General features: G+C 33.3%; 5 protein-coding genes across 5 annotated transcripts; 4 read left to right on the forward strand and 1 right to left on the reverse strand.

Moving 5' to 3' along the window:
- Positions 1-2,527: 2,527 nt before the first annotated feature.
- MONOS_4077 (uncharacterized protein) lies at positions 2,528-3,052 on the reverse strand (the record flags this gene model as incomplete). The annotated part of the gene is made up of 1 exon (XM_067874119.1): positions 2,528-3,052. The coding sequence occupies one exon, from the start codon at positions 3,050-3,052 to the stop codon at positions 2,528-2,530; it is 525 nt and encodes a 174-aa protein (XP_067733560.1).
- A 1,927-nt stretch (positions 3,053-4,979) lies between these two features.
- On the forward strand, positions 4,980-5,400 carry MONOS_17106 (uncharacterized protein; the record flags this gene model as incomplete). Its single annotated transcript, XM_067869994.1, has 2 exons — positions 4,980-5,010; positions 5,231-5,400. 2 exons carry the CDS (start codon positions 4,980-4,982, stop codon positions 5,398-5,400), a joined length of 201 nt encoding a protein of 66 aa, XP_067733561.1.
- A 451-nt stretch (positions 5,401-5,851) lies between these two features.
- On the forward strand, positions 5,852-6,251 carry MONOS_4076 (uncharacterized protein; the record flags this gene model as incomplete). The annotated part of the gene is made up of 2 exons (XM_067874118.1): positions 5,852-5,856; positions 5,954-6,251. 2 exons carry the CDS (start codon positions 5,852-5,854, stop codon positions 6,249-6,251), a joined length of 303 nt encoding a protein of 100 aa, XP_067733562.1.
- A 739-nt stretch (positions 6,252-6,990) lies between these two features.
- On the forward strand, positions 6,991-7,674 carry MONOS_4075 (uncharacterized protein; the record flags this gene model as incomplete). Its single annotated transcript, XM_067874117.1, has 1 exon — positions 6,991-7,674. The coding sequence occupies one exon, from the start codon at positions 6,991-6,993 to the stop codon at positions 7,672-7,674; it is 684 nt and encodes a 227-aa protein (XP_067733563.1).
- Positions 7,675-11,560: 3,886 nt separating this feature from the next.
- Positions 11,561-12,530, forward strand: MONOS_4074 (uncharacterized protein; the record flags this gene model as incomplete). The annotated part of the gene is made up of 2 exons (XM_067874116.1): positions 11,561-11,716; positions 11,772-12,530. The coding sequence occupies 2 exons, from the start codon at positions 11,561-11,563 to the stop codon at positions 12,528-12,530; spliced, it is 915 nt and encodes a 304-aa protein (XP_067733564.1).
- Positions 12,531-12,660: the final 130 nt, after the last annotated feature.

Raw genomic sequence — 12,660 nt, forward strand, 5'->3', positions numbered from 1 at the left:
TTCTAAAAAATAATACAAAAAAACTGGCTTATTTCAATTGAAGAAAAAACGAAAATAGTGGGTATTAAATCATCATCATTTCAAAAGGATAACCAATCTTCTCACAGCAGTGAAGCAATGGATATTTTTGCCAAAAAGAAAAAATATCATCATTTAAAAAGTTTCTGAAAATTTTTCCACATATTTTCCGATTGAACGATAATTCAATTACTGTGCAGTTCAAGAAAAAAATAACAACAGCTTCAAAATCACAATTGATTGTTATTCTGACGCATTTCATTCCGTTGTCTTCGATATGTGTGATTATTTATCAAAACATATTTTTTCATTCATTATTTTCGATTGGAAAGTTTTCCTTGAATGTTTGGAAATGAACACGGAAAAGTGAACGGGCAAATTCAAGAGATCATCGTATTTATTTCTGCTTTCACATTTGAATTTAAAATTATCGCGATGAATTTAGCAATAGAATTCAAAACCTCTTCACAATAATCAACAACCTTGGAAAAATCAATACACCGAAAAGAGTTATGATTTCAAAAATAATCTCTTTTATTCTACGAGAAGATCTTTCTGCAGCTTCAACTCTTTCAAATATGAAACGTGCATTCAAACAAACAGGTTTTTTTCAGGTCAAAGCTGTACCGGTATTGGGAAGAAAAAGTGGTGAACGACAAAGAAACCAATCATTATGCGCGAAGAAAAACACAAAACAATAATATGGAAGATTTTTTCCAACGAAAAAGAAATGTGAACTTAAAGCAATAGCGATCATGAAAATTGATAATGAAAAAGGAAATACATTTGAGAATTGAAATGATTTGGAAAACCAAAAGTATTTTACAATCGTTTTTATGTAATTTTTAATAAAAAAGAAAATAAAACGTTAGTGAAATGATTTTTGGTGTTGGCACGTCTGAGCTTCTTATGCAATTTGCGATGATAGAAATTAACTTCATGATGAAATAATAGATAAAATTAAATTGAAACTTTTGGGTGGACGAATTTTTTGAAATTGTTTTTTATTGTTGAAAAAAATCAATTTTGAAAAATCACCCATAAATATTCCAATTTTTAATTAAAATAAATAAATAAAGATAATTTCTTATTAATAAATACATGCAATGATTTTAATTGTTATATTAACCTTTTGTATCAATAAATTTCTGAGAAATAAAACATTTTTCAAAAATTAAAATTAAAATCAAAAATTTTTGATCAATCCCACAATTAACTTTTTTATTTCTAAAAATTAAGTATAAGCTTTTTATTTTGATGCATAGGGCGCACACTTTCCAAAGTATTTCAATTTGAATATATAAATATTATATTTTTGTGTGCACTGATTGTTCTTTTAAATATTCTTCTTCTGTTAACAAATATTGATTGTTTGAATATGAAGCTGATAATTTTGCAATGTGAAACTTCATGAGTCCAACATTGGTGAAATCTGTTAAAGAATTATTGACAATTTAGAATTATATGTGCTATGTGATAATTATTATTGTTTAAAAAGAAAATCATTCATTTGCATTTCAAAAAAATCATATACTTCGTTTCTGTGAACGAAATAATCGCAGAAAAAAAGCTGAATGAAACGAAAAAGGAGGTGTGTTGTTGAAATCTTTATCAAGACACACTTCGAAGTCGTACGCATGTGGAAATTATTGATTGATGAGAAGTCGAAATGAAGATAATGAAATGGAAATAGAAAAGAAATTATAATGATGAAGAAGATTTGAATGAGGAAAAGAATCCAATTGGCGCAGATGATTGAAAAGATGATTTCATAAAGGAAACTTTAACATTTATAGTCGATGAATTTGATTATTTAAGGTAAAAGGTTAGAAAAAAATTAGAATAACTGATAACAAAAAGTGAAAGAAGAGATATAGGAAAATAAGTGTTGACTGATGTGTATATTGAGTTTCGATGTTGAAGTTGAAAAAGTTAACAAAGTGGAACATTATATTTTTTGTTGTTGATTTTTCTTCTATTATTTTGACTGTTTTTTCAAAAATTTAACATTTCAGAAGAATATTATTCAAATTTTTATTAGGGAAGTTATTTAAAAATTGGTACACATTTTTTTGCAACTCATTATTTATGAGAGCAATGTCTTGGAATTATTATATATTTTTGGCTTTCTTATTATAAAATATTCATTATTCCTTTGAAACGCTCATCATTTAAAAAGAATGATACAAGAATACTCGCTGATTGTCACTTGAAAATAAACAGTCATGCACTTTATTCTATCTCCCTCACTTACACATCCATCGATCACAAGCGCTTTAAGAAATAAACAAGAATCTTCGATTGTGCCTCCATCCATCAATTTCACTTTTTTTTTCTCCTTCTGTTCCATTTCTGTCAATGCTATCATTTTAACTTTTCATCGATTGGGACAAAAAGATCTCATCTCCACAATCCCAATTCATCATATCTACATTCTTCCCGATCCCCACTTCCCATTCAACACTCCTCCATTCCCATTCTCTCTCTGAATTGATTTGAATGTTCAGTTTCAGATTTTAGCATTAATCCCTTCTCCAATCTCAATCTCATTTCCATTCTCAAAACGAGATTCATTCATCGTCGTGTTTTTAATCTCAACATCTCCTCCATTTCTCAGCTCAAATAAGCTTCTTCCCACATTTTCTCTTGTCACATTCCTCACAATCACCTTATCAATCAATCCTCCAACCCCTACTCCATCAAAAGTCACCATCCCTAATTTGGTCATTGCAAAATCTCCAAATTCACATTTCACCAGCTCCACTCTCCCTCCTTTCCCACAAATCAATCCCACTCCAATCTCTTGTAATTCTGCTCCAAATGAACATTTCTCAAATCTCAATGTGCTTGAACTGCACAGAAATACATACTCCTTTCTTGATTCGGCAAATGTTGATATCGAAAATGCCAATGACGAAAACGATATTGCTCGTTCGCTCTTTATCAAAAATACGTTTTCTCCTCCTTCGCAAATTCCAATTTTTGCCTTTGCAACATTTCCATAAATGTTCATTTTTTGAGCGCTGAGCGTCATTTTATCGAAAATAGAACTTTCATCAACAAGTTTCAGTGTTGCTGGCGATGTGTCAAACACACTTATTCCTTCATATATCAAAGTTGAGCACGGAAAGTCCAGATATCCGTGCTAATGATAGCCCATCCCTCCATTTTCCACATTTACAAACGCAACATTGTTTCTCTCGTCGATCAAACTGAATTTGACTTTTATTGATCAACGATGTGATATTGTAACATTCAATGAAAATATCATTCCCCACTCTTGCTGTATTAGCTCTAAACTTCATCCCCATAAATGTGAAATCCTATTTTCCTCTTTTCTTTATTGGCAAATATGCTCCTCATTTCCTATTGAAGCAGCTACAATGACTGATTTTTCTGTTAATCAACCCATTGATCCAGATGCTCCCAATATGAAGAATATTGTTCCTCCCTTTTCATTTGATATCATACTGTTTGCAACATACCTAATTGAAAATATTACAAATATATGACATAATTTGATTAAATGTAAAACATTCTCAAAAATTTCAGAAAAATTATTCTTTTAACGTTTTTCTATATTGTCAATAATTCTTTAACAGATTTCACCAATGTTGGACTCATGAAGTTTCACATTGCAAAATTATCAGCTTCATATTCAAACAATCAATATTTGTTAACAGAAGAAGAATATTTAAAAGAACAATCAGTGCACACAAAAATATAATATTTATATATTCAAATTGAAATACTTTGGAAAGTGTGCGCCCTATGCATCAAAATAAAAAGCTTATACTTAATTTTTAGAAATAAAAAAGTTAATTGTGGGATTGATCAAAAATTTTTGATTTTAATTTTAATTTTTGAAAAATGTTTTATTTCTCAGAAATTTATTGATACAAAAGGTTAATATAACAATTAAAATCATTGCATGTATTTATTAATAAGAAATTATCTTTATTTATTTATTTTAATTAAAAATTGGAATATTTATGGGTGATTTTTCAAAATTGATTTTTTTCAACAATAAAAAACAATTTCAAAAAATTCGTCCACCCAAAAGTTTCAATTAGGCCTTTGCGACAGACCGACATTTTTTTTCATGGCTCGACAAGTCGACCGACAAGACAGTTTGCTTGCACTATATTTTTTGATAAGCGAAAAAACAACAAATCAAGATTAAGTTTTTCCATTTTAATTCAATTAATTTTCATTTTTTAATATATTTTATTTTCAAAGATTCCAACTTACAAATATTTAAATAATTGATATTTAAAAATTTCTATGGGAAATCGACAGATCTTTTTCAAGATCAGTCAATCGACACAGATCAGCCGTTCGAAAGATCAGTCAGTCGAAAAGATCTATCTGTCGAATAGATATTCTTTTCTGAGAACTTTTCTTTTTATTCAGAAATTGACTTTCATAACAATTTTGTTAAAAATATAATTTATTGCAAGAAAAAATTAAAGTTTTTTAAAGAAATTGAGTGTTTATCTGTTTGATATAATTTATTTGCAGTCCAAAGCCACACTTTTGCAAAGTACTTCATCAGCCTTCATATTTTATCGTTATCAACGTTATTATTAATCAAAGTTTTTTTGAGAGCATTCCATAATAATAACAAATTTTAAGTTATGAAAACAAACTCAGATTTGTGGAAATAGCAAGTTAGCACATGAAAAAGGTTTGACAAAAATCATTGTTCTAATTATTGTATTCGATAAATAAAGATAGATATTTGACAGAATCGTTATTTCCACTAATGAAGATTTTTCATTATTAGTGAAGATTTGCACATAATAATTCAAATTACACAACGGAAAGGATCACATTCAAATGGAAATGGAAATAAGCTGTGAAAATTTGGAGATATTTGGAATTCAACTTTGAGACTGGAAATTAGAAAAAGAAATAACAAACTATTTTGAAGAAGAAAGCTGAATTAACATTGAAAACAAATGGTAAAAATGAAGAATAACAATTTGTTAGGTAATTATTTGTTTTTTTATGCTCTTTTAACTGTTCATTTATTTTCTCTGCTTCCACCTCTTTCAATCTCTTTAACTTCGCCTTTTTACAACATCTCCTCTTTCCCTCTTTCCAATCCAACTTCTTCTCCTTCATCTTCTCTTTCCTCTTCTTCTCTTCCTTCTTCTTCTCCTTCTATCCATTTTCCTTCTCCTTTTTCTCTCTCCTTAATCACCTCAAGCACATCCTAGAAAGTCACTTTATTCAGCCCAAATTCTTGTCTTTATGGCAGCAGTTACAACATTAAGTGCTTCATCATATTCAAAACTAACTCCGAAACATGCAATTGCTTCATCAACAGCAGCAACAGCAACAGCAGAAATTCCAGCTGAAGCTTTAACCTCCTCCTGAAACTTCCTTGTCAAGCAATATTTCTCCTGCGATGAGCCTGCAATCTCATCCTTCTGTTATTTCTTTCAATCAGATGCTTTCTCCATCAATGTCATCTGCTTCACATTCACAATATGAACAACAAATAATGCACAAACATATTTTCATTCCATTGTCGACTCGCAGAAAGACTTTGCCACAAAGCGAAGAAAATTTACAAAGAACAGAACAAAATTCTTTTATTTTTTATTCTCAGACGCATCTACAGTTAAACAATAGACAATAGCATCAACAGCAACTGACAGCAAATAAGATGCAACACGACAAAATATGCTCGTTTTTCCTCAGACGACTTCTCCTCAAAACAGCAGCATATCTACATCACAAGCTTTTTCTGCTTCTTCATCTTCGCCTTTTCCAGCTTCATCGTCCGTCAATGCTATTTCAAATGTTGTTTCATTTTTTTCTTTTTATGATGTACTCATCTCTTTGCAAACGTCTTCGATTTCACCTTCAGCTGCACCAGTTAACGTAGATTCGACGCATCTTTGGATACCGGACACGATTGGCATAGGGCGGAAAGTTGTGTCGAAGCGGCTGCGGGACCTGTAGCAGTGGGCGATCCAGAATGTGCTCGAAAGAATGAGGAGGAAGCGGGAGAGCTGGAACTGGCAGCACATCAACCAAAAGCGAAGGAGCGACATGTTGCGATATTTGAAAAAGAAGGCGCGGTATTTGCGGTTGATGGAGCAGGAGGCATCAGACAAGGAAATGAGAGACAGAGTGAAAAAATCCTTTGCAGAGATCAGAGGTGTCTTGATGAGCAAGCACTTCAGAAGGAACAAGAGGACTTAAGAGAGAATGAGGAATAATTTTCCGGAGGAAGGTGCAAAAGATAATGCTTTGTTTTCGAGACTGATTGAAGAAGACGACAATAAGAAGAAAAAAGGAAAACAGAAGCGAAAGAAGCACAATCAGATGACTCGAAAGATGCTCTTGACGAAAAAAATCGACAGATTGTTGCAGCCCGTGGCATGGAGAGTGAACGAAGGAGTTCGGATGGGAGAGAGAGAAAGGGAGATTCAGATGAGGCGAGATAAAGAACAATAGAAGTGGAGAGATAAAGCAATGGAAGCGAAGCGGAAGCAGCTGAAGATTAAAGAGCGATGGCAACAGAGATGATTGGAGCTGGAAAATGAAGAGAAAGGAAACATTACTGTTGGGAAGATTCTGAGAGACGAGCCAAAGAGAATGGAAGATCAAGAATGGCCAAAGCGGAAGGAGGAGAAAAAGATACTCTATGAAAATCGAAAACAGGAAGAAGCCGAGTTGAACCGAATCCAATCAAAACAGAAAGCGGGAAAATCACAAAAATTGGAAGACGAGAAATTTGCGGGAATTTGCGATAAGCTGAAGAAAGAGTTGAATGCGGCTGCTGAATGAGAAGCAGCTGGATGCTCTGAAAACGATAGAAGATTTTGAGGTGGTGTTCGAGTTTGTTGATGTTCAATCCTTTTAGGTGCTTGTGGACGCGCAGAAGATACGGAAGGCGAAATGCAGAGGGAAAAGGAGAGAGAAGGAGATAGAAAATGAGAGAGAAGGAGATAGAAAATGAGAGAGAGAGGGAAAGAAAGAGAAAAAGAAAGAGAAAGAGAACCAACATTAAAAAAGGAGGAAGAAAAAGATCGTTCAGAAAGTGCAAATGATTCATCTTCTAAGAATGAATCTTCTGATGCTCCATCTGTGCTTCTATCTCCTTCTGCTTCTCAGTCAACACTTAATCGAATAGCAGCTCCTTCTGCAACACGTGATGTTCCTATTCTTGATCCCATCACAGACAACACTCAACAAACAGCAAATGCACAAGGCAACCAGCCAATGAGATCGATTTCCCCATCGCCTGCAACTGCGCCTCATCGCTCTACATCGATTCCTCCTTCGTTTTTTCCTCCTCAATTTCCTGTGTCTATTTCTCCATCTTCTCAGGTTTCTCTTGCATCAAATTCTGCTATTTTTGCACAAAACTGTATGCAATTGTCATTCCCGTCTTCATCACTCACGCCATTTGCTTCTCTTTCTCCTTTTTCTTCTTCTTCAATTGCTCCTCAAATATTCGACAAAGCTCTCTCTGGAGCAACATCTTCGATAAGTCCATCTTCATCATCATCATCATCAAATCATCATTTGCCTCAACAACGGCAACAACAGCACCTTCAACAAACAGCTGTGTTCCAGTCCCTTCCTTCTGATTTTCAGCCTGATCTTTCTGCTGAAAAATCTTCTGAGTTTGATTGAAGCCAGCTGACGGTAATAAATGCAGAAAGGTCAATCATGTTCATCTTTGAATGGCTCATCCCTTCTTTTTCTGTTGTTGCAAACGACAGCGCTGATAGAGTCTATGGGAAGGGGTGGATGAAGAATAGCAGGAAGATGCTCAGCGCTGGTTACAACTCTTCTTTTTCTTCTTCTTTTTCTTCACATTAAAGAAAAACAATTTTTATCATAATTTGTTTCACCTCATCATAATTAAATTGCATTTGACAGACACGAATTCAATTTTATTGAAGGCAACTGGCAACAGGCATCTGTCAATTGGAAGCGTCAATTATGGGTCATTAAAAGATGCACAAATAATGAAACAGACAGTTGAAAATGAAAACAAGCGGCATAACTTCAATTTTCGTTATTTAATATTTTTCTATAATCAAAACAGAAACAGAATATTTTCAAAAATCTAACTTCTGTTTTCGCAATTCAATTTTTTAATTTTTTTGTTTGATTGCAATATTTTCATTTTTTCTTTTCATCTTCCAAAGTGAAAAAAATAAATTTTGTTTTCAATAATTCTCTTTTTGGCTTTTTCCTTTCATGATTGAAGTTACAAATATTTTTTTTTCCATAACAATTATTAAACAATTTTTCGTTCATTCAAAAATATATTTTTATCAAATTTTCATTTCAGAAAGAAATTCAGATACAAGCTGAATATTTCAGAAAAATTTATTCATAAAAAAAAAAAAAAAAAAAAAAAAAAAAAAAAAAAAAAAAAAAAAAAAAAAAAACCTCCTCGACATTGGTTTTGCTTTTCGACCGACATGGATCGCTAAATTTTTCCTTGTCGCAAAGGCCTAGATTGAATATTGAATAGAAATATTTTTTGTGAATATTTTGAATTATTGAAAAGTATTCAATCCTTTTCGAAGCATAATTTTTAAAAAATAATTGGTTTAAACAACAATAATAAATAAATAAATGAATAAATTAAAATAACTGACGGACACTGACTGACTTAATCTCACATTTTCCATTATGATACAGATGTTTAGAGTTAAGTATTTTTTTTTTTTTTTTATTTGCTTTTTGCTTTTTGCTTTTTTTTTAAATTTGATGTCTTTTCATAAATGATTTTTGGTAAACATACTGAACAAAAAATAATCTAAATATTATCATCGCTCAATTTGAATAGTTGAAAGGGGGGAAAAAATATGAAGTTTCCATCATAGTGAGACAAAAGAAATTAGAAACATGTTGACAAACATTCATCTTTATTAAAACACTGATCGATAACATATGGAAAAGTCTGTCGGAAAAAAGTGTGATTTTTTGAAAACCCAAAATTAAAATTTTTTGAATTTACAAATAATTCAAGAAATTCATCAAAAATCACCCGCATATGTTCCAATTCCATTTGTGCAACTATTTGCAGATGTCTGCCATTCCGCCTTCATTCACGTGCTCATCAAAAAAGAATAAAAGCAAACATCTTTTGAAAGGCCACTTATCTTTCCATTCATTCACTCTCATATTTCCAATCGCAAATAAAACCATTCATTTGATCCTCTGCCGCGCAGAAATAATTGTCTCGTAAAATATCACTCCAATTGCTGTTCTTCTGTTTTTGTGTCTGAGTGTCAACTGCTTTGGAACAACCTCTCTCTCCAAAGAGGCCTTTGCGTGTGCAAATCGCTTTGTTGAGAGAAACAGTTGGCTCACGTGACAATCTGATCTCATTCTTCTCTGATGCAAAAAATACTTCTGCTTTTCAGTCTTTCCCCAATTTAAAACAAAAAATCCCAATTTTTCCTTTTTCTTCTCCTTTCTCCCCTTCACTTCCTTTCTGTCAAATTGCATGTTCATTCATCTTCATCAATTATATCCTGCCTCTCTTCTTTCTCCTCTTTTTCCCTCTCCTCCCTGTGCTCCGCTTCCCTCTTTCCCCCTTTCTTTTGGGCAACTTTTCGCCTACAACACAAATTCCTCTCCTTATTTCAGAGACCTTTCACTCTGCACTCAATTCTGCCACCCCGCAAGAAGGACAATGCTTGTCATGACAGCTTCCATCAGATGCTTCTGCCAAACGATTTTGGAAATGACAAAGAGGAACGATGAATCACACGAAAAGTCTGATGCATTCTGAATGCGAATCCTCAGAAAGCACATCTGCTCTGGTGAAGACACCGCTTCTGTCAAACATTCCGAACATCAGAAACGAGCAAATGACTTTTTGCCAAAAAGCTCATTTTTGGCATAAACCAGGTTAAAAGGCATCCAAAGAAGATGGAAGAATTCGATGCTTCGCTTTTGAATGCAACACAAACAGGCAAAGTCACAAAATTTCTGGTTCTTTTGACAAGAATTTCAGTGCTTTTCTTCTGCCTCTCCCTTTCGTAGCAAAGCTGGACTCATTGAAAGATCTTCCTTTCAAAAAACTATTCAACCATCTGTTTTGTCTTTCAATAGTTTCCATTTGTAATTGTCTGTAACTTACAAGCTCATCCAGTTTTCTTGTCCTCCCAAATAGCTTGTCAGCACAAAATTAAATAAGTGGAAGACAATTTATCAGCTCTCAGGCACAGAATAGCATCTGAAGTTGAGAATCCATCTTGAGATCGTTTGTTGAGCCAGACGAAAATGCACACTCTTCAAACGCAGCAGGATGGTTATCATTTTTCAAAATCTTTTCAAACCCCAAATCTCCAATGATGGTCAGCATGACTGTTTCCAATATTTTTCTGCTCAAAATTTCACTCAACTTGCTTCATCAGTTGTCCAACAGATAATTGCATTCCTTTTCGATAAAATGCAGGTTTCCCGATGATCACTGAAACTAAATCCTACGCATCGCTTTCAAGGCGTGCTGTCTGTGAGTTGCATTTCACATGAAATGAGCAAGCTATCCAATCGAATCTTTCAGACACATTTCGTTCACATTTTTGGATGTTAATCATTCCAATTCTGCATTTGAAAAGGCTCAGCAGGTGTTTCCAAACATTTTTTGTAACATGCGACAGCAAATTTAATTTTTTGACAAAATTATTATTCAATTCCATTTTCGCAAACAGCAAATGCAAATAGCCCCAAGCTGTTCCTTTTGCAAAAAGATATATTCCCTTTCGTCTGTGCAACAACTCGCATTTTTGCATCTGTTCCACAGCCGCTAAACAGTTCGAACCTTTTCTGTTCGCGATAATCACAAAACAAGAATCATTCACATTTTAAAAAATTATAGGTTGATAACCCTTATTTATATATCCGAAATACAGAATATTTTTTATTCTTGAATTCGCTTGTTTTGAGGCAATAGAAAAAGATGGAAAAGGAAGAAGTATTCAATGCTTATTTGCTAGATATTACAACGGGAGTTATAGTATTTTTTTGATTTGAACATTCCTTGAATTACACGAAAATAAATTTGTTTGCTTTTTTTATTTTTATTTTGCGATTGCACAGACGCATTCAAGGGAGCAAATATTTCTGGGTGTGCCAGATCTTTGAGCAGACGAATGGACGATTAATTTATTTTGATAATTTATTTTTTGAAAATTTAAACTTTCCAGAAGATCTGTCGCAACTGACAAATTGCACTGATTCAGAGCAAAAAGCGAAAATTGAGGAAATTGTTGGAATAGTTATGAAGATGAGCACACTTGAACTGAGCTCCATTTTAAAGACAGAAAATTTCGATAAAATAAACAAAATGCTCGATGAAAAGAAACTGTCGTTGGAGAATGCTGTTGTGTTGCTGAAGTGCATAGGATATTGCAAAGAGGTGGCAAATATATGGAGTCATTGCTTTAATGAATCTCCATTGAACGAAAGATTTGAGGGGATAATAATTGAATAACAGAAAAAAGAAGAAAAGAAAGAAAAGCTTTTGATCGATCTTTGCGAATGTTATTTAATGTTGCATAATTGTATAGGAATCACGTCAAAAGAAATTGTTTTAATTAGCGTGCCTTACCTTCTGAAGGTTGCATTGAACAAGGAGAAAAGCGAAGAAACGCGAAAAGAGGTGGAAATGGCTTTGCTGGCTTTGAGAAACATAGACAAATTTACAGTGTGGAATTGTTTCTTCTTTGTTTATTTGTTGTCATTTTCTTATTTACTGTCAGTATTTGAAGGAAAAACTGTACTTGAGCGAGATTAAAGAAATTATCCAATATCATCAGGAACAACGGAATCTAACTCGCCTTGCCTATCAGTCTGCTTGGCAATTTTTGATGTACCGATTTCTCAGCGACGAACTCTTCAAAAGAGTCATTGAGAATGAACTGCATTTTGGAAGAGAGGTAATAAGAGAATTGGAAGAGCTAAATGCACTTGTGGATTGGAAGAGAAAAGATAAAGAAGAAAAAACAAAGGAAGAGATATTGATAAAGAGATGGCTGAAAGTGCTTTATAAATGCCGTTGCTATTTCTACATGATGCTGAAAGAAGAGTTTGTTAAGCTATTGGAATTGGTTACAAGGCTATACTGGGAAACAAAAGATTGCGATTATTCAATGCGAAAGTTGTGCATTACTCTTTTGAAATTTCTAACTGACGAAAATATAACATCAGATTCTGTTGTTTCGGAAAGCGGAGTTGTTGACATTGCCTTGGGGGAGCTGCAGGAGCCAACGTTGGACCATGGCATAATTGAGATCTGTCTCAGAATATTATCAATCCTTTCAGTGAGATTGAACAAATGGACAGATAAAGAATTAGCGAAGGCAGAATGGAAGAAGATCCAAATTGGAATGTTTGAAAAGATGGAAGAAGAAGGATACGAAGATTATATAACGAGCTTTCACGAAACACTTTCTTTATTAAGCACGCGAATCTGGTTAAGAATATATGAAAAATCATTTGATTATTATATAAACATATAAAAGGCATTTGCAAAACTGTCTTGGAATTGCCAAAAGAAGCAGCAGCAGCAGCAGAAGAAGAAGAAGATATTCAGTTCAGAAATAACATCCGCAGAAGGACTTTACATGAATGCTCAGCAAAACAACTCAT

Source organism: Monocercomonoides exilis (assembly GCF_001643675.1).
Source record: "Monocercomonoides exilis strain PA203 chromosome Unknown scaffold7-2047599, whole genome shotgun sequence".
Lineage (NCBI taxonomy): Eukaryota > Preaxostyla > Oxymonadida > Polymastigidae > Monocercomonoides > Monocercomonoides exilis.